Source organism: Ahaetulla prasina, chromosome 10 (assembly GCF_028640845.1).
Source record: "Ahaetulla prasina isolate Xishuangbanna chromosome 10, ASM2864084v1, whole genome shotgun sequence".
NCBI classification, from domain to species: domain Eukaryota; kingdom Metazoa; phylum Chordata; class Lepidosauria; order Squamata; family Colubridae; genus Ahaetulla; species Ahaetulla prasina.
Genome location: NC_080548.1, coordinates 11,052,201 through 11,074,245, shown reverse-complemented (window position 1 = coordinate 11,074,245; position 22,045 = coordinate 11,052,201). Strand labels below are relative to the sequence as shown.

At 42.1% G+C, this 22,045-nt stretch overlaps 1 protein-coding gene across 4 annotated transcripts in view; it reads left to right on the top strand.

The window, feature by feature from the left end:
- LOC131204462 (protein argonaute-1) overlaps window positions 1–22,045 on the top strand; it is an 89,299-nt gene that overhangs the window by 46,233 nt on the left and 21,021 nt on the right. The window contains exons 1-9 of one of the 4 annotated variants that reach the window (XM_058195775.1): window positions 5,991–6,121; window positions 7,864–7,952; window positions 9,146–9,266; window positions 11,783–11,964; window positions 12,416–12,552; window positions 14,038–14,172; window positions 17,492–17,579; window positions 18,788–18,935; window positions 20,803–20,922. In XM_058195775.1, the coding sequence (XP_058051758.1) occupies window positions 9,162–9,266; window positions 11,783–11,964; window positions 12,416–12,552; window positions 14,038–14,172; window positions 17,492–17,579; window positions 18,788–18,935; window positions 20,803–20,922 (915 nt within the window). In that variant the 5' untranslated portion in view covers window positions 5,991–6,121; window positions 7,864–7,952; window positions 9,146–9,161. Of the gene's footprint in view, window positions 1–5,931; window positions 6,127–7,863; window positions 7,953–9,145; window positions 9,267–11,782; window positions 11,965–12,415; window positions 12,553–14,037; window positions 14,173–17,491; window positions 17,580–18,787; window positions 18,936–20,802; window positions 20,923–22,045 lie in introns of those variants that run through there. The other 3 variants (XM_058195773.1, XM_058195772.1, XM_058195776.1) reach the window with 3 other exon arrangements.

The window sequence follows — 22,045 nt, the reverse complement described above, 5'->3', positions numbered from 1 at the left end:
GGAGGCAAGAGCAGCTAAAGCAAAAAGGACAACTCAGGAGTAAGGCCAGGAGATGATTGGCCCCTCCCATAGCAGCAAAGCCTCTTGGGTTCTTTGTAGGAAAGTAACGTTGCTACAATTGTTTCTTGTCTCCTATTTCTGAACTTCTTGAGGATCTTGCCAAGAAAAGCCTGGTGCCAAAGAAGACAAAGTTTGTGATAAGGCCAGAGGATTTTGCTGAAGGACTTTGTTTTGGAATTAATTTGAACTAAGCTGAGAATGAAGTAATTCTCAACTGTTCTAATAAAATACATTTTTTTAGGACTGATTATGTCTGGTAATAACTACTTGGGCCTCGGCCACAACAATTTAAGCTCATGCCGACTGCTTTCCATCCAGCCCCCTCGTTCTCTGTCGTCCCTTTCTTCTTTTGCCCTCAATCGTTCCCACCATTCAGCTCTTCTCCAGTGAGTCCTTCCTTCTCATCATCCTGCAGATATTCAGGTTAAAAGATCAGGTGTGGATAGCTAGTAGCCTGGTCCTAAGCTTAGCATTGGGAAAACATAATTATGATTTTGGACAGACAGGTTAACCCATGCACTTGAGTTCCACATGGATTAAAACCAAAAACCAATGCAGGTAGTCCTTGACTTATGACCACAATTGAGCCCAAAATTTCTGTTGCTAAGCAAGACACTTGTTAAGTGAGTTTTGTCCCTTTTTACAATCTTTCTTGGCCATTTGTTAAGTGAATCACTGCAGTTGTTAAATTAATAACACGGTTGTTAAGTGAATCTGGCTTCCCCATTGACTTTGCTTGTTGGAAGGTCACAAAAGTTGATCACATGACCCCGGGACATCATAAATATCATCATAAATATGAGTCCGTTGCCAAGCGTCTGAATTTTGATCAGCTGACCATGGAGATGCTGCAACGGTCATAAATGTGAAAAACAGTCATAAGTCACTTCTTTCAGTGACATAACTTCATATGGTCACTAAGCAAACTGTTGTACTGTTTCTACATTTGTAGGTAATCCTCAACTTACGGACATAAATTGGGACCAGAATTTCTGTTGCGAAACAAGTTGATTGCTAAGTGAATCATACCTGATTTTACAACCTTTTTTGCCAGCCACTATTGTTAAGCAAATCACTACAGTTTGGAAATGAATTGTACTAAAATTTGGGGAATTGGCTTCCCCCATTAACGTTGCTTGTTGGAAGGCAGCTGGCAAAGTTGCAAATTGTGATCACAATGCCCTGGGATGCTGCATCTGTCATAAATGCATATTAGTTGCCAAGTGCCTAATGTTGTGGTCTGCCAGCAGCCTGCAGAGCTGGCAATGGAGTTGGACAGCGATGAGGCTGAGGTGGAGCCAGGGCCATCAGGGAGTGAGGTGTGGACTCCAGAGCCTCCAGAGACTGACAGTAGTGAGGCAGAGGAACAGGAGGAGCCTGTTCCTAATGCACGCATGAGAAGAGCTGCCAGAAGGCAAGAGCAGCTCAAGCAAAGAGGACAACTCGGGAGTAAGGCCATGAGATGATTGGCCCCTCCCATAAGGCTTAAAACAGACCAGCAACAGTGTTTGGGCTTTGCCAGAAAACAATGTTGGTAGCTTTGTCTTCTTGCTTTTTTTTGTTTGTTTCGGTGACTTCTGACTGTTTGCCAAGAAAGGCCTTTGGCAGTTTGCCTAATTGGACCAAGGTTTACGATAGGACTGAGGAATTTGTGTTGGTAAGAATTTGCTTTAATTTAGTTAAACTACACTGGGAATGAAGTAATTACCAGCTGTTCGAATAAAGTTTGTTTTTTCACTGACTGAGTTTCCTACTTGGGCTTGTGTCAAAACACCTAAATTTTGGTCACATCACCGTGGGGTTGCTGCGGCAGTACTAAGTGCAAGGACAAGTCATAAGTTTGAGGATGAAGGTTCATTTTCGAGCTTATGGGTTGGTTTCCAAACGTTTCGTTACCAGGCTAGGTAACATCTTCAGCAGAGTTTAGGGGGTGTCAGTGTCCGTGTTCTTCTGTTTATAAGAGCTCCAGGTGTCGGGCAGAGGTGATATTCAGCAGGTTCTGACCAATTGTGGAGAACTGGTAGCAGAAATTTTGAGTAGTTCGGAGAACTGACTAGCCCCGCCCCATCTATTCCCTGCCTCCCGAGTCCCAGCTGATCAGGAGGGAATGGAGATTTTACAATATCCTCCCCCGCCACGCCCACCAAGCCACAAACAGGTGACAGAACCGGTAGTAAAAGAATTTGAATCCCACCACTGGTGTGTGTGTGTGTGTGTGTGTGTGTGTGAAGTGAAGGTCTTGTGATGGGTCAGGTGTGAGTCATCAATGAGAGTCTTATGATGGGGAAGTTACAAGTCTGTTTTCAGTGCCATTGTAACTTGGAATGGTTGCTAAATCAATGGTTGTAAGTCGAGGACTACCTGTACCTGATTTAATAGTGAAAAACAAGCTGGGAAATAATAGCTCTCCTCCATTGGCCTGAATATATTAATAATACGTGCAGGAACATTAAGGCAAAAATAATGTGACTTTGTGATCCTTTTATAAAACATGCATGTATCTCCTCCTGTAGATGGATGTTGTAACATTAATAATTTAGTTAAATATATATTTAAAATATCTAAAGAAGGTTTATGGAACATAGGCAGCATTCCCCCCACGCCCCCAATTTCCTCAGGAGTACAGGTAGTTAACAAACACCCATTCAACAATTGTCCAAAGTTACGATGACACTGAATGAGTGATGATTACGACTGGTCTTTGGAGATCTAGATATCCCAGCATCCACGTGATCATGCAATCATGATTAGGGTGCTTGGAACTAGCCCCACAATTCATGTGATCGCCATTTGCCACCTTCCCACCAGCTTCTAAGAATTACTGCTCAAGCCTTTATACAAGAATGTAAACTAAAGTTCAGTACTATTTTTCAGTACTAATTTTTTGGCCATTATAAAATATGTTATTTTAATTTATTGTTTTAAAATTGTATATTGTATAGTTTTAATCTGGCTGTACACTCCCTGAGTCCTTCGGGAGAAGGGCGGTATAAAAATCTAAATAATAAATAATAAATAAATAAATAATAAGTACTAAATTGGTGCCAGATAAGGGTGAATGGAATGTTTGTGGGAATGTAAGGACTCCAGGCTTATGACTCGTTTAACTCTGCCCGCCAACTTTGCCTGCTCTTTTCTTACAACTTTTCCCCCAAAGGCCATGCTGCTAAATTTGTTATTGTGAGTAACTTTTCTCTGAGAGTTTATAGGCAGTTTGAAGGCGGATGTTGAAAGGTGTAGGCTTATTATTAGCACACTCTTTTGAGGATTAGCGGTAGCAGGAAATAAACTTTCCTTTCTTTCTTTACCGTGACAGCTGTGGTTTCTTTTTTAACATGCATTTTAAAAAAATACAGTAGAGATTTGCTGAGACATGAATATATTACAAAAGTAGTCCTTGACTTACAACACTTCATTAAGTGACCATTCAAAGTTACAACGGCACTGAAGGAAATGACTTATGACCAATTTTCACACTTACAACTAATGCAGCATCCCCATGGTCCCACGATTTACATTCAGATGCTTGACAACTGGTTCATATTTATGACGGTTGCAGTGTCCCGGGGTCATGCGATCCCCTTTTGTGACTTTCTGACAAGCAAAATCAATGGGGAAGCCAGATTCACTTAACAACCGTGTTACTAATTTAACAACCACAGTGATTCACTTAACAAATGTGCTAAGCAAAATCGTAAAATGGGACAAAATTCACTTAACAAATTTATCACTTAACGTCAAAAATGTTGGGCTCAATTGCGGTGGTAAGTTGAGGATTACCTGTATTTTCACCCTGCATTAAACAGGCGCTCCAAATCAAGGTGAGCTACACTGGGCAGTCCTTCAAGCATGGTTGATTTACAACTCCTAACTCCCTCAATAGGGTGAAACCTTCAGCAACATCTGGAAAGCATGATTGGCCTACATTTCATCCACACTGATGGTTTTAGAGCAGGGCTCTCCAACCTTGGCAACTTTAAGACTTGTGGACTTCAACTCCCAGAATTCCTCAGCCAGCTTTGCTTTTTCTGGGAGTTGAAGTCCACAAGTCTTGGAGACCCCTGTTTTAGAGGACAGATAGTCCTCAATTTACGATTACAATTGTGACCAGAATTTTTGTTTTTAAGCAAGGCAGTTGTTAATTAAGTGAGTCACGGCCAATTTTACAACTTTTTTTCCATGGTTGTCAAGCAAACCATTGCAGTTGTTAAGTGAATCATGTGGTCATTAAGTGAAACTGACCCACCCACCCCTTGACTTTGCTTGCTGGAAGTCAGCTGGGAAGGTTGCAATGACAGTCACATAATTCTGGGACGCCACAACTGTTGTAAGTACATACCAGTCGCCACCCAAATTTAGATCGTGGGACCATGCTGGGTTGCTTGTAAGCAGGAGGACTGGTTATAAGTATTCAGTGCCTTTGAAACTTTGAACTAAACGAATGGTTTTAAGTCAAGGACTATCTGTAGAGTCATTGCTAACAAGGGTTGAAGCCAGTGGTGGGTTTCAAATTTTTTTTACTACCGGTTCTGTGGGTGTGGCTTGGTGGGTGTGGCAGGGGAAGGATACTGTAAAATCTCCATTCCCAGCCCACTCCAGGGGAAGGATACTGTAAAATCTCCATTCCCACCCCATTTCAGGGGAAGGTTACTGCAAAAATCCCCATTTCTTCCCAATCATCTGGGACTCGGGAAGCAGAGAATAGATGGGGGCGGGGCCAGTCAGAGGTGGCATTTACCGGTTCTCCGAACTACTCAACATTTCTGCAGAACTGGTCAGAATCTGCTGAAACCACCTCTGGTTGAACAACGTTTGCAACGGAGGTAGAGCTTCTTTTCACTTCTGTCTTATCCACGGGTAACTTAAATAATCCAATTTTCTGAGTCATGCAATACACTCAATTATAAACTAATTACATCAGCCCAGTTTGTTTTTGATAGAAAAAAAATGAAGCTAAAATGTGGTTTGAACACTGTCTTACAAACTTGATTCCTGCCCCCCGATATCGTGGCAAAGAAAAGAGATGGATCAAGAAGAGAAAGAGAGTCATGTAGTTTTCTCCAGAAATGCTTTATAGGAGAATCAACCTGGGATGACATTTCATTTCAATAAACTTAGGGAAAAATCCAGTTGGCATGAAAAAAATTGAGGTTGACAAAACAATAACACAAAAATAAGCATAGTCCTCCTGTGTTACATCAAAGCGTAGCCATACTCGTCCTGTGTTTTGATTTGCGTTGTGCCAGCCTGATGCCTTTGGAGTTCTTGTAGGCCACAGGTGAGGTAGATAGGAGATCAGATGCACACATAGCAGTAGCATTTAGACTTATATAGAATAGAATAGGATAGAATGCTTTATTGGCCACGCTTTGCAGCATTCTCTGAGCAGTTGACAAATACCAGCATGGTGTCCCAACAATCTGGGTCCTCATTTTATCAACCATGGAAGGATGGAAGGCTGAGTCAACCTTGAACTGATCAGGGTCGAACTCCTGGCTGTGGGCAGTTAGCCTGCAGTACTGCCTTGTAGCCACTGTGCTACCATGGGTCCATAGAAAGTGATTAGGAACACTTTTTCTGTATTGTACTGGCTGGAGAATTCTGAGAATTGAAGTCCACAAGTCTTAAAGTTGCCAAGGTTGGACATCTGTGGTCTAGATCAGGGATCTCCAACCTTGGCAACTTTAAGGCTGGAGGGCTTCAACTTCCTTGAAGTTGAATTCTGGGAGTTGCCAAGTTGCCAAGGTTGGAGACCCCTGGTCTAGATGCTCTAAAATATTTTTCAGCTGCTGGGTTCTCACACCTCTCTCTCCCTCCCTCTCTCTCTCTCTCTCTCTCTCCCCCCTCCACTTCCAATTTTTGTTTCTTTAGCAGTTGCTGCAGGCACTTACCTGCCACCCCTCCAGCAGGTATTTCAAGCTCCTCGTCGGCCTGGGATAGGAACTGTTGGGAAGCCCATCAAGCTCTTGGCCAATTACTTTGAGGTGGACATTCCCAAAATCGATGTCTATCACTATGAAGTTGACATCAAGCCGGACAAGTGTCCACGCAGAGTCAACAGGTAAGGCAAGTATTAACATTTAGCCATTTCTTCTTCCCTCCAGCCCTCCCCCCCCCCAAAAAAACCCCCCAAACAACCTCAGGTGAACATGTTCCTCATGTTCTAGAGTAGGGTTGTCCAATCTAGGCAACTGGTAACTTCGATTCCCAGAATTCTGGCTGGGGAATTCTGGGAGTTGAAGTCCGCCAGGCTTAAAATTGCCAAGGTTGGAGACCCCTGTTCTAGAGGAAGTGCCTGTGGGCTGGGAGGGGGCAGGAAGAGAAAAAGGCATATAGAGGCCTCTCTTTCCTGTCTGTTACCAAGTTTTGAGGAGCCCCATTTCTTGGCTGAGCTGTTTTCAGTCTACCTGGTTGCTTGGCTCCACTCAACTTTGCCATGACTGGAACTGCTGTTCTTGCTTAGGTTGGCTGGGAGTAAGATGAAATTTTTCGATGCCCCCTCTCCCCCTGCGAGGGTGTTTTATGTCCCTTCTCCTCCCTCATCATCTCCGGTCATGCCTTGGTGGCTCAGGAGAAAACAGAGCCTTGATCTTCCATCTCCGTTCAGTTTACAGCAGCTGGGTGGAGCTGGCTATGGTCCCAGGCTTTTAAAATAGCTGCTCTTAGACAGCTGGGCTGCCATTTAAATATCCTTCTTCCTGTCGTCTTAAACTTGGGAGGGTCAGAAATCTGGGAGAGCTTATGTGAAAATAGGAAGCTTCTCAACAGATTTCTGAAATCCTAGTATTGGAAGGATCACAAGGTCCTTGTTTTTCAAGTCTCTTCTCAGTCCAGGAATCTACAGGGAGTCCTTGACTTAGGACTTTAATTGAGCCCCAAATTATGGTCGTAAGATGTCAAGGCGTCATGACACCAGAGTTGAAACAGCTGCCGTACTTGTCGGAGTATAAGGCGCAATTTTTTTCCTCCTTAAAAGAGGGTGGAAATGTTGGTGCACCTTATACACCGAATACAGCCATTTTTGCCCTCCCGGAACCCCGCCCCATGGGTCCCATTTTTGCCAAAAACAGGCCCGTTTTTCGCAAAAACGGGATGCGCAGAGGGTTTGGGTGGCCTGCAGAATGCTCCTGGGGGCTGGGGAAGGCAAGAACTTTTTTTTTCTTGTTTTCTCTTTGAAATCTTAGTGTGTCTTATATTCTGGTGCATCTTATAGTCCGAAAAATATGATATTTCTTTTACAATAGTCATTAAGTGACCTCTGGAGGCATTAAGTGAATCTATTTTCCCCAATGGATGTTTTTTTGCTGGAAGTAAACCCTGGAAAGTGACTAAAATGCCACAAATCACAGACACCCATGGCCGTAAAGGTGAACCAGTTTGCCAGTTGCCAAGGGTCCAAAATGCAATCCAAAATGTACAGCTGTTGTAACTCTGAAAATGGGTCATAAGTAACGTTCATAATTTGGAATGGTCATTAAGCAACTGGTCATAAGTTGAGTCAAAAAAAGGCAAGAGGGCAGCTACAACTGCAAGATGTAAGTTGCAGACCCTTCTGAGTTTTTTGACACCCCCTGGGCTGAAAAATCACAACCCAGTGTAATCCAATTTATATATTAAATATATTTGATTGTTACTTGACCAAATAGTCCCTAGCCGATCCAGTCAGATAAGATGGATTTTAACTTTCTAAATCTGAAGACCATTTGGCGCATGATCCTGCTGGTTGGGTTTTATATAAAATCAGAGTTCCAGAGTTCAAAGGGGACCCTGATGACCATCTAGTCCAACCCTCTGCAATTTCAGGACAATCATGATGAGAGGTGAAGTGAGCGGTGACTGCCCAACCTCTTAAAAATCTCCAGAGATTAAAAAGCAACAACCCCATAATCTCTGTAAGTGAACTTCAGTAGGGGAACAATGTTTCCAGTACATATATTAAAGCCTCCGCTCTACTAATTATTTCATATTTATTACACTTTTTTCATTAGTTGTTCAATTATTACTCTTGTTAGGACTTTTTTCCCCTCTGCCAACGGCATGCTTTCAAGCTAATTTATGCAGCAATGTTAAAAACCTTACAGATATTCCTCTTATTCTAAAATTAGGCAGTTTTTTTTAACAAAAAGTAAATTGCAATAGCCCCTAGACCCATCATGGTGAACCTATGACATTGTGTGCCTGAAGTGGCATGCGGAGCCATGTCTTCCGGGTTTCTGGTGTGCATGCGCGGGCGATGATCAGCTGGTCTTTTTGCATGCGGCAGTGCCAGAAAATAGAAGAACTGGTCTTCCATTTTCCTGCGTGAGCATGCGCACCAGCCAGCTGATCATCAAGTGCACACGCATGCCTGAAACCCGGAAGAGTAGCTGGCTGAAACCAGAAGTTCAATAGCTGAAACCGGAAGTTCATTGGCAGGTGCATGCATGTGCCCTGGGCAGCTACTCTTCCAAATTGTGGCCCAGACACACACAAAGCACATGCATGCTCCCTTTTGCCATCACTGCCCTAGACTTACATACTGCCCCATAGTGCTCCTCCACACTCTCTGAGCCATTTACAACAGCAACATATTTCCCCCAATAATCTGCGTCCCCATTTTACCGAACTCCATCCAGGCTGTGGGCAGAGTTTGCCTACAATGCTGCATTCTAACCACTGGGTCACCAGGAGTCATAATTCTGCAGCATCATTAAAAAAAAATCAAGGTTTTGGCCTGCAAGACTACCCTGATTACAATAATACCCTTTAGGGACCATCCATGTGAGGCAAATAAAACACCCTTCCAAGTTATTGGTCGGCGGTGCAGACTTTGTAAATTCAGTGTGCTTGTGTTTGTGATTGGACCATGCCAGGTTCATGCGCAACAGGCAATTGTGTTAAGCCTGCTTTAGATCAAAGCTCTCAATTTCTCCCCTGCAACCAGTGACTTGAGCAATAGTGGGGGGTTTTCCCCTCTGACTTTCAGTTCTAATCGTTTTAACTTCCTAGCAGAATTATATTTTAAGCCTGTCTTTCTAGCTTCTCCTTTTTTTTTCCTCCTCTCCCCGTCCGATGTCTGTCTGTTGCTTTTTTTTTATTTTTGCAGGGAGGTTGTGGAATATATGGTACAACACTTCAAACCTCAGATCTTTGGAGACCGGAAACCGGTATATGATGGAAAGAAGAACATTTACACCGTCACAGCCCTGCCTATTGGAAACGAAAGGGTAAGAAGTTAAAAGACAAGTGCAAGACCTCTTTGATTCAGATGAGGTTGTCTAACAGTATGAGTGGGTTCTGAATATACTGGAGCTACTCTGAGCTCAAATGTTCTTCTTTTTCATCATGTCCTTCCAACGGCAATAGCCTTGTGTTTGTCAATAAAATCCATTCTTTAACCCAAGTTAACATCGTTGCTTGATGATAAAGTTCCCAGTTTGGTAGACCAAATCCGCCTCTAATCTTAGAATCTTGAAGCAATTTGATATTAATTCTTGCTTTTTTTCTTTGCCATATATATTTCCACATCATTTTGTTCAAACTCTCAAAATATTTCTTCTCCAATTTTATCGGAATTGTTTGAAAGAAAAACAAGATTCTTTGCAGTACATTCATTTTAATTAACGCTGTTCTTCCCATTAACGATAGTTGCAGATTTTTCCATTTTTCCAAATCTATTTCAGAGTGGTTTCTCAGTTTGTAGTAATTATCTTCCTTCACTGTAAATACATCTTGAAGTTAGTTGAATGCCCAGATACCTCACTTTTTTCACTATTTGAATATCTAGATTCTGCATTAACTGCTTCTTTTGTTTTTATCTCATATTTTTAACTATAATTTTGGTTTTGTCTTTATTTATTTTCAATCCAGCTACTTCTCCATATTCCTCTATTTGTTGCATTAACTTTAGGCCCGTTTCCATTGGTTCTTCCATAATGAATAGTGCAAAACCTTTTAAATTCAGATGAGGTCTAACAGTATGAGTGGTTCTGAATACACTGGAGATACTCTGAGCTCAAATGTTCTTCTGATGTGATTGGAACACTTCTGTAAGTTTGGAATGGCTTCTAACTGAAAATATTTACAGACCCCTCGCATCCTGGACATAAACTGTTTCAACCACTACCCTCAAAAGGACGCTATAGAGCACTGCACACCAGAACAACTAGACACAAGAACAGTTTTTTCCCGAAGGCCATCACTCTGCTAAACAAATAATTCCCTCAACACTGTCAAACTATTTACTGAATCTGCACTACTATTAATCTTCTCATAGTTTTCATCACCAATCTCTTTCCATTTATGACTGTATGACTATAACTTGTTGCTGGCAATCCTTATGATTTATATTGATATATTGACCATCAATTGCATTGTAAATGTTGTACCTTGATGAACGTATCTTTTCTTTTATGTACACTGAGAGCATATGCACCAAGACAAATTCCTTGTGTGTCCAATAACACTTGGCCAATAAAAATTCTATTCTATTCTATTCTAACTCAGAAAGTGATGAATTCAAAATGTTTTCCATTAGGAAAAAAAAAGGGGGATGAGACAAATGAAACAAACAAAATGTTAAAAAGTTATGATATGTAGGTAGTTACTTACCCAACACATCTAAATTATATTAAAGTAACCAAAAGTATCTTTACAATGCTCAAGGCATGTCACAACTTTTGAGCACCCTTCGGTTCCAAACATTAAAGTGAGACGTGGTGGCTCAGTGGTTAAGACGCTGAGCTTGTTGATTGAAAAGTCGGCAGTTCAGCGGTTCGAATCCCTAGTGAGCTCCTGTTACTTGTCCCAGCTTCTGCCAACCTAACAGTTCGAAAGCATGTAAAAAATGCAAGTTGAAAAATAGGGACCACCTTTGGTGGGAAGAGAACAGCGTTCCATGCGCCTTTGGTGTTGATTCATGCCGGCCACATGACCACGGAGACATCTTTGGACAGCGCTGACTCTTTGGCTTTGAAACGGAGATGTCGGGAACGACTAGCACATATGTGCGAGGGTAACCTTTACCTTTAATGTTTGGAAATTGAAAGTTAAAAAATTTGACATCCTCTAAAATTTAGACAAACCTTAGTGTTCTTTTTCTGAAAGCAAGAAATATTTGCACGTTGAAATACCAGCCAGGATGATATCATAGTTAAGATGTTAAACTAGGAAGAGATTGATCCATCCAGCCATGGAAACTCACTCTCAGCCTGCTCACTCTGAGACTAACTTACCTCACAGGATGTTTATGTGGAAAAAAATCAAAGGAGAAAAGGTGGGAATCTAACAAATAACCACAGATAGTCCTTGAGTTACAACGAGTCACACTTCCATCAGTTTGCAGTGGCCGGTGGTCACATGACCATGTTTTAGGACAATTTTGCTGAAAACTGGCAGTTACTTCCAATCGTTCTCTTAACAACCACTGCAATAAAAGTTTGTCAAAGTGGGCTGCCTACATGACTGACCCATTTTATGACCATTACGAGTTATAATGGGCAGCCTCCATTATGACTGTATGTCAAGAACCACCTGTAATAGCATGCGTGCTTCCTTTCTTGTTTGCTATACATGGCTGCAATTCAGAACAAACAGATGTTTAGTTTTTTCCAAGAGAATTCTAGGTTTAAAATTTGGAATGTTCCAGGAATATGCAAAGCAGGTGACAGCAAGTTGACATTTTTGGATTTAGGGAAGGAAATCAAAATTCAAGGGTTTGTCTTGTTTCCTTGGTCTTTTGCAGGTTGATTTTGAGGTGACAATTCCAGGGGAAGGCAAAGACCGAATATTTAAGGTCTCCATTAAATGGATGGCCATTGTGAGTTGGCGGATGCTCCATGAAGCTCTGGTGAGCGGGCAAATCCCTGTTCCTTTGGAATCCGTCCAGGCCCTTGATGTCGCCATGAGGCACCTGGCTTCCATGAGGTAAAATCTGGCTTTTTCATATTTTTGAAACACAAATTAGCAAGAAGGTGCTCATAACTAGCTTGAGATGTGTCTGTTACCATTACTCACTTCCATTCAATAATCCGTTGACCTAACGTCCCTCTTCTTGTATTTTAATTTGGGCGGGACTCACACCATGAATAAAGATCAAGAACCTCTTCAGAAGATTGTCTCCCAGAATTTTTAGGGTATGAAAGGACAAAATAAGAGTTCTCATATATACATTTCACTGAAATGAAATAAAACCACCAGTATTGTATAAATGTTTCAATAATTTCTAGATATGGAGACAGGATCTGGGCTTTGCATCTTCTTAGAAGATAAGAAAATGAGAAAAATATGGATTCTGTTGGGCCTCAGCTAAAATCGAAATTGTTGTTAGCTTTCACGAGCGCATAATACGGTTCCTTGTTTCTAATGATCTTCCCAGGTACACTCCAGTGGGGCGTTCCTTCTTCTCTCCCCCTGAAGGATACTACCACCCGCTGGGAGGAGGTCGGGAAGTCTGGTTTGGCTTCCATCAATCTGTCAGGCCTGCCATGTGGAAGATGATGCTTAACATAGATGGTAATAATACTTACATGTCTCGGTTTGAAGTCATACCTACAGGTAGTCCTCAACCACAATTGAGCCCAAAGTTTATGTTGCAAAGCGAGAAATCTGTTGAATGACTTTTGCCCCGTTTTACGAGTTTTCTTGCCGCTTTTGTTAAGTGAATCATTGCGGTTGTTAGGTGAATCTGGCTTCCCCATTGACTTTGCTTGTCAGAAGGCTGCAAAAGAGGATTGCATGACCCCGGGACACTGCAACCGTCATAAATATGAGTCTGTTGTCAAGCATCCAAATGTAAATCATGTGGCCCTGGGGATGCTGCAATGATCATAAGTGTGAAAACTGGTCATAAGTCATTATTTTCAGTGCCATTGTAACTTTGAACGGTCACTAAACAGAATATTGTAAGTTGAGGGCTATCTGTATCTCTCAATAAGAGTCTGTGAGAAGCTCATTGTTCTGTATAGCCATCCCCATGTCTAATATGGGCCAGATGCGTTACTCAGTCTCCAGAATTTTAACATGTATGAACTTCATCCTGGGGAATTCTAGGGCAGGGGTCTCCAACCCTGATAACTTTAAGACTTGTGGACTTCAACTCCCAGCAAAGCTGTCTGAGGAACTCTGGGAGTTGAAGTCTTAAAGTTGCCAAGGTTGGAGACCCCTGCTCTAGGGAATTCTGGGAGTTGAAGTCCACACATCTTAAAGCTGCTGAGGTTGAGCATGACTGTTAGACAGATATCCATTTCCCTAATTCCCAATGAGCGAAATCCAACACCACTGCTCCTTTCCCCTCATATTTCAGGTTGCGTTGCGATGTTTTATTTTGAAAATCTCAAGGCAAAGTTGTTTGACAGCTTGTGAAAGGTCTTGCTAAAAAAATCTTTGGGAGGAATTTCTAGAAAGACCAGAGGAAAAAACATTTAATTAAACAACTTCAGTAACATTTCATGTTCTTTGGAAGACTCATAATTCTTTTTGTATGTATTTTAGAGTGATTCAGGGGTAAAGTTCTTGATTTTGGTCTGCTCGTGTGTATGTGTGTGTTATGTGGGAGCAAAAAAAATGTGGACTTCTTAAAGAGACTCATATCATCCCTTATTTTTAGGGGAAAAAAAGACTTTTGTAGTTAAAAAAAGATAAGGGATCCTGATGAATTCTAGAAGATATGATTGATTAACTCTTCTAGAAGTTAGAGAGTAGGCTTTCGTTCCATAACCATTAACATTACAGTAGAATAAACTATTCATCTGTTATTAAAAGAAATAATTAAAAATATTAAGTGCCTAGAGGAAGAGCTTTTCATTGGGAACGTCTTGTTGGTATTAAGAATTTGAAAAGGTGTAGCAAGAGAATTAAGGAGCTTAATTCTTACATAAAGTGATAACATTGTAGATACCCTGCAAGGGTAGCTGTGGACTGGTTAGTTTGAACAAAGGTGTTCAAACGGTTTCAAGAAACAATTACTGTTGTTATTTACATGTACTTTTCTCGGTTTAGTGTCTGCCACGGCGTTCTACAAGGCCCAACCGGTGATTGAATTCATGTGTGAAGTGCTGGACATCCGGAACATTGATGAGCAGCCAAAACCCCTGACCGACTCTCAGAGGGTTCGGTTCACAAAGGAAATCAAAGGTAAAACCATAAAGGCCGGGGGAATTTCGGAGAAGACGGTAGAGATTTACACGGCAATTGCTGTGAATCAACATTGACTTACTTTTATTTATTTTATTTTTTTAGAAAATTTATATTGCCGCCTACTCACACATGGCGACTCCAGGTGGCTTACAAAGATATAAAAACACCATTTAAAATAAATAAATAACCATAACAACAACAACAACCACCCCAGCACCCACCCTGGTGACTACACACATTCCTACTAATCAGTTAATAGGCTCCATCCAACTCTGGGTTCCCCAGGCCTGCTTGCAAAACCACGTCCAGGTGGTTTACAAAGATATAAAAACTATATAAAAGAAATGAAAAAGAATAATAATAAAACAATAATACATACACACACACCCCATTGTCCACCCTGGCGACAATACACATTCATACCAGCCATTTAATGGGCTCCATCCCGCTTTGGGTTCTCCAGGCCTGCTGGCAGAACCATGTTTTCAGGGACTTCCGAAAGAGTGTTAGAGTGGGGGCCAGTCTAGTCTCTTTCGGGCGGTGGGGGATGATAATGATGAATGCACCACCACCACCAAAAATCAGAGACGGGTATAGCATTCCAGCTGACATTTCTGCTTGGTGTTTTCCTGAAATAGAATAGAATAGGAATAGGAATAGAATTCTTTATTGGCCAAGTGTGATTGGACACACAAGGAATTTGTCTTTGGTGCATATGCTCTCAGTGTTCATAAAAGAAAAGATACATTTGTCAAGAATCATAACACTTAATGATAGTCATAGGGAACAAATAAGCAATTGAATCATATTAGGAAACAGTCAATATAAATTGTAAGGATACCAGCAACAAGGTTATAGTCATACAGTCATAAGTGGGAGGAGACGAGCGATAGGAACGATGAGAAGATTAATAGTAGTGCAGACTTAGTAAATAGTTTGACAGTGTTGAGGGAATTATTTGTTTAGCAGAGTAATGGCCTTCGGGAGAAAACTGTTCTTGTGTCTAGTTGTTCTGATGTGCAGTGCTCTATAGCCTCGTTTTGAGGGTAGGAGTTGAAACAGTTTATGTTATAAAACCTGAACTGTTGAAAACAGGTAGTCCTTGGTACTTAACGACCAGTCAGACTTATGACTTACCTGGAAAAAGGGAATTATGACCCAGTTCTAAAGTTGTGACATTTCCTCCTTCCTCACTTGAATGCACTTCAAGTACCTGCAATACAGCTGCATTTTCAGCCCTGTGTAGTGACCCAGTCATGGGATCACATTTTATGATGGCTTTGGCAATAACCGGAAGTTGCTTTATGTTTTGGGCAAAAACCATGTCATAGCAAGCAACTGGTTCACTGACTGACCGCAGGGTTCATTTAATGACTGCTGGAAAAGAAAGTCATAAAGTTGGGTTAATCATGTGAGCGACCGGATTTATGACCATCACAACTTATGACCGTAATGGGCAAACTCCACTACAGTTGTATGTCGAGGACTATGTGTAGTGGAAGGAGAAGGAAGAGAGTGAGAACAAAATTGCTTCTGATTCTTAATGCCATGGCAAGAGCTTGGGAAAGAATAGCCAAGATCTGGGGAAAACCAGTGGTGGGCTGCTGCCAGTTTGGACCGGTTCAGTCAAACCGGTAGTTCCGACGATTAGTTGCCGTATCGTGTCCTAAATTTCTTTCTGGCTCATCTGATTCGTGCGGCACAGCTGGTTTCCCCGCCTCCGCTGTTCTGCTTACTGGGGCTGCCTTAGAAGGTAAACAGCTGAGCTTCAAATTGCTGTATTTTGAAAGGCGCGTGCAATTGTGTTAGGCGCATGCGCAAAGCACACACTCACAGAACCGGTTATTAAGCGGGTTGTAGCTTACCACTGGGGAAACCCACAGCTTTCTCTTTGCAGAGAAGGGGGTGAGTTCCAATTCTTGGAAGCCCACCCAAGGTGTCAGGATTTATACCAGCTTCTTCCAGATTTTCCTCTCATATATAGGCATAGTTTTAGTACAGCAATGAAGATCTTCCAAGCTTCTGCCTTTCTTCCTTCCCACTTAAGCAATGGAAGTTTAAATATTTTGGCAATGGGAAGAAATTAGCGATAACAATAGCACTTAAGACTATATACTACCCCATAATGTTTTACAGCAATGAGTGGTTTACAATGTCATATTCCCACCCACCCACCCCTAAAACAATCTGGATCCTCATATTACCAACCTCAGAAGGATGAAAAGCTGAGTCAGCCTTGAAACCTGTCAGGATCAAACTCCAAACTATGGGCAGAGTGACCCTGCAATACTGCATTCTAACCACTGCGCCACAGGGCTCGGATTATGGGGATATCTGCTTGAATGGGAAGGCCTCTTGTGTGAAAATAAGTGAACAGAGGTAGACAGTAGAGGATTATATGTGTGAAAAAGAATTATCTCACCACCAGCACTTCCATATCAACCAGAAATGTAGGAATGTTCCTGATTACCCTTATTTTTTCTCTCCACCAATCTATGTTCCATCTCTTTCTTTTTAACTGATAGGAGGAGTGCTGGTACTGGATGAAATTAAAAATTAAGTTGTTTCTAAGTTGGCAAGGCTTTCATATCGTCTGTCTGATTCTGTGGACCGAGAGTGTTCAGAAAACTTGTGGCACATTCCTGTTGATTTTTTTCACAAGCATATTTTCTTGGAAAAGGATGGTTGGAGGCTGAGATACCTCTGATTTTCCTCCCACCCCCAAATAAGCATATTAGGAGTTGGACTGTATATTTTTAAAAAACTGATACTTATTCGGAGGATTTATTTACCTTCTCAGTCCAAAATGAAGTCTGAGGAGAGTTGCTTAGTTATTTCTCGTTTATAATGAAACAATTCATCAGCAACATCAATTCCAGAATAAGCATTATTTGAAATTTGTAGGGTACAGATGGTAAAATAAGCAAGCATAATTTTTTTTTTTAAATATCTAATTCTATCAATTGATGGAATCCAACAACTCTCTGATAACTTTTCTGTCATGTTCCAGTTTTAGTGAGGAAAACATGTTGAATATAAACATGATTAAGGAATCATTCTTTTGTGAGGTATTCTAATAAAAGGGTATCTTGTAATTTCAGAGCTTCATGCAAGAATGAATATCTGAATAGAATAAGTATTTGTAATGGTTGAAATCAGAACCTGAAATCAGAACATTAAATGCTACTGGATTGTAATTTTAATGGAGAATCTTACAAACTAAAACAGAATAACTAAAATAGAATGGAGGAAAGAGGCAGCTTTGAATGAAATCAACACTACAATTCCTAGTAAACTTAATCCTCTCTTTCACTAGGTTTGAAAGTGGAAGTTACTCACTGTGGACAAATGAAGAGGAAATACCGCGTCTGTAATGTCACTCGGCGTCCAGCTAGTCACCAAACGTAAGGCAGGAGCAGTTGAATGAAGAAACATATGCAGGTAGTCCTCGTTTAGTGACCACAGTTGGGACCAGCAGGTCAGTTGTTCAGCAAAGTGAACATGAAACCACAACTGTGCTTATAACCTTCCTTTAGCTTTTCTTTTTCTTTACGGACCTGCGAAGGTCATAAATGCAGATGCTGGTGGCAAAGTTGCTTTTTTATCACCATCATAACTGCAAACGGTCGCTATCCGAGGCAGTCACTTAACGAGGACTACGTGTACCAAGAACACAAACTCTGCCTTTTACGCTCGTGCGTGCAGTTTTGTAAGGCGAGCTTGTGCTGAGATAACACAATACAGGTTTCGTCCTTTGGATGTCCTGGTGCAGGGGTCCCCAACCTCAAGTCTGTGGACTGGTACCTGTCTGTGTCATGCCAGCAACCGGGCTGTGTGAACAAGCAAAGCCCCACCCATGGTGTTCTGACCCAGGCTTCCTTCGAAAGTATAAAGCACAATCTTAGTCCCGAAAAACCTCTTTTATTTATATGACTGTAAATTCCTTTCATTTACAGTCCGCAGAGGAAGGTTATCAACACCCACCTATCTCATGTGGAATGCTGCCAGAGAGCTAATTTCCAGACGTAGGGAAAGGCCAAACTTGGCACAGAGTCACAAACAGAATTTCCAAATCTTGAATTGGCCAGATGAACTAATTGCTTCCTGCGAAAGCTCATGTCCCGTTCGCTCTTCTTTTATGTCTTATGGGAGGGGCCGATCATCTCCAAGCCTTACTCCCAAATTGACCCTGTTTTCTTAATTGTTCCTGTCTTCTGGCAGCTCTGCACATGCACACACTGGGAACAGGCTCCCGCTGTTCTTCTGCCTTGCTGCTGTCAGACTCTGAAGGCTGCACATAACTATCAGATGGCCTTGGCCCCCTCTCTGCCTCTGATGCAGAGCCCTCATTTGAGCTTTCCCCAGCCCCCAAGCCCAAGTTCCTCCCCCACCTCCTCACTGTCCAACTCTGCTGCCAGCTCCTGGCAAGTGAAACTACGCCCCCTTCGGTCTGCAGAAAAACCTCTTTTCACGGATTTTGGTCCCTGGTGCCCCAAAGGTTGGGGGCCGCTGTCCTGGTGGGGGTCTCTGGAGGCCTCAGAGGAGTGAAGCTGAATATCTTTTCATCTGTGGGCATTGGGTCTCTAATGGCGATCTTGTTCTCTTTGTACAGGTTTCCCTTGCAGCTGGAGAGCGGACAAACTGTGGAATGCACCGTTGCGCAATACTTCAAGCAAAAATACAACCTGCAGTTGAAGTACCCCCACCTGCCCTGTCTTCAAGTCGGCCAAGAGCAAAAACACACCTATCTGCCTCTGGAGGTTAAGAGCATTTGCCTGGGGTTGGGTTGGTGGTAGTTCTGGGCAGGGAGGCTTAAGCGTAATTCCCGTACAGAACCTTACTGGTGCAGTCACACTCTGGTCTTTGCTCTGACCCCTTCTATCTTCATGGGATGGAATGTAGTCTGGATTTCCAGGAGGGAGGGGCTGCATTCCAGAGGACCAAGAGACAGCAAAGCAGGGGTGAAATCCAGCAGGTTCTGGAGAACCGGTAGCGGAAATTTTGAGTAGTTTGGAGAGCCAGTAAATACCACCTCTGACTGGCCCCAGAGTGGGATGGGAATGGGAGAGTTTGCAATATTCTTCCCCCAGGAGTGGGGTGGGAATGGGGTTTTGCAGTATCCTTCCCCTGCCACACCCACCAAGCCATGCCCACAGAACCGATAGTAAAAAAAATTGGATTTCACCATTGCAGCAAAGTCCCAAAGGTGCTTTTTCAAGAGGCAACTGGACTTTCTTTGCTTTTCCTTGAAGACATTTCGCTTCTTATCCAAGAAGCTTCTTCAGTTCTGAAATCAAAAAGCTTCTTGGATGAGGAGCGAAAGGTCTTCAAGGAAAAACACAGAAAGCCCAGTTGCCTCTTGAAAAAGCACCTTTAGGACAATCATGACTTGGATGGCTGAGAAGCAAAGAGACAGCAAAGTTTAGATAGTTCGATTAAGAGAAAGACAGTCAAGACAGCGCCTCCTTAGACGTTCTCAAAGTCATTGCCTTTAATGATGCAAGTAGTTGCTTTAGTTTGGCAAGATTTCTATCTATAAAGATTGCTCACCATTAGTATCAAATCAAATCTTTAAGCAGCAATATGATCGCTAAAGGGACGCGGTGGCTCAGGGGCTAGGACGTGCTTGTTGATTGAAAGGTCGGCAGCTCAGCGGTTCGAATCCCTAGTGCTGCTGTGTAACGGGGTGAGCTCCCATTACTTGTCCCAGCTTCTGCCAACCTAGCAGTTTCGAAAGCACGTAAAAATGCAAGTAGAAAAAATAGGGACCACCTTGGTGGGAAGGTAACAGCGTTCCGTGCGCCTTTGGCATTGAGTCATGCCGGCCACATGACCACGGAGTCATCTTTGGACAGCGCTGGCTGTTCGGCTTTGAAACGGAGATGAGCACCGTCCCCTAGAGTCGGCAACGACTAGCACGTATGTGCGAGGGGAACCTTTACCTTTACCTTTATGGTCGCTAAGCAGTGCTATATATTAAAATGTGAATATAAAATCACACACATGTCCATTTGGATATGTAAATGTAAGATATATAGCAAGCAATATGAATGAATGAAATATAGAAGATAAAAGTAAAATAATAATTGACTGAAGTCAGTTATTGAATTATATTGAAGTAATATAAAATACAAGCAAGTAAATAAATCGGAATCGTCTATTAATATTTTTGTTGTTGCTGCTGCTGATACTATCAAAGTACCTATGTGAGAAAGAGATGCTTTGTGGAGCTGGATAACAATCATCATGTGACATGTTGGATTTTGGCTCAGCATGTTGTGTGAATCCAGTCGTTGTGGTTTTTAAACCCTAATCTATAGCTGAGTTTGCGGTGTGGGCTTGAGGAACGGTACCACATCCAGCAAAGTAAAACAAGCAAATCAACTCTTAATGTGATGCGTTTGTGAACTGTCAACTGGGTGTGGAAAACCTGGAAGCTTTCAGATTCGGGTTTTCCCAGATGTGCCAACATGACATCTCTAATCAATTGGAACTTTGAGGAACCTCAAGCCTCAGAGCTTTATTTCGTTGGGGGTGTTCCTTGGAACCCTGACAGCGTTGTCCCAACTAGTTTTGTTTTGCTCAAACCCAAACACGAAATCGTCATCCTCCTTGCCCATTTTCCAGGTGTGTAACATTGTGGCTGGCCAGCGGTGCATCAAAAAACTGACAGACAATCAGACATCTACCATGATCAAAGCTACGGCGCGGTCTGCTCCTGACAGGCAGGAAGAAATTAGTCGGTTGGTAAGTACTACTTCCGTTCGTGGGAACCATGCGAGAATGGGAGGTGACTTTCTCTCTGCCTGAATGTGGGTGGTAAGAAGCTCGGAGCTCAGTGCTGTTGTAATTTAGAAGGAAGAGAGTGCAGGAGTTTAATTCTTGGCTCTGTCTAATAACATACCAGCTGTGTACACTTCAGTGTACATGTGATCCTTGTTTTACAACCATTCATTTATCTGCTGTTCAAAATTACCATGCTGCTGAAAAATGTGACTCATTACCACTCCTCGCACTTAAAACTGTTGCAGTGTCTCTGAAGTCACGTGGTCAAAATTTAGGTGCTTGGCTGCCAGCATATATTTACAATCGTTGTAGCAGCCCAGGATCATGGGATCCCTATTTGTAACCGTTGCAGGGGCTTCCAACAAGCAAAATCAAAATCTGGGAAGCGTTCAAACCAGCGTCTGCATTTGCTGCGTCGGATGAGGAGAGCACATCTTTCTCCTTCTGTCCTGGCCACTTTTTACAGAGGCACAATTGAGAGTGTTTTAGCAAACTGCATCACTGTTTGGTTTGGTGGCAGCAGTGCCTCAGATAGAAAGTCCATACAGAGAGTGGTGAGGACAGCCAAGAAGATTATAGGAAGCTCACTTCCTGTTCAGGATACTGTTTATAAGCGCTGTGTGCTTAGTCCTCAAAGCACTGTTAGAGACCCCACACACCCACTTCATGATCTGTTTCTGTTGCTCCCCTCTGGGAGGAGGTTTCAAAGTAGTTCTACCTGATTCTGTAACAGCTTATGTTCCCTATGCCATCCATCTGGCAAACTTGCAAGATTTGTTTTCCTCACCAAGTACATCTATACATTCGAACTAGACTATGTGATTTCTATGCACCATATAATACATGTGGCTATATGCATAATTCTGTGTTTATTTACTTATATTTTGTTATGTTTATGTAATGTATATTGGAGGTTGTGACCCTTTGAGGGCTGTACGCAACAAAAATTCATTTTAATGTATTCCAATTACTATATATTTAAAGTGACAATAAAGTTATTCTAAGATTTGCTTAACAGCATGATTCACTTAACACTCATGTGATTTGATTAATAATGGCAGGAAAAAGATTCTAAAATCAGGCG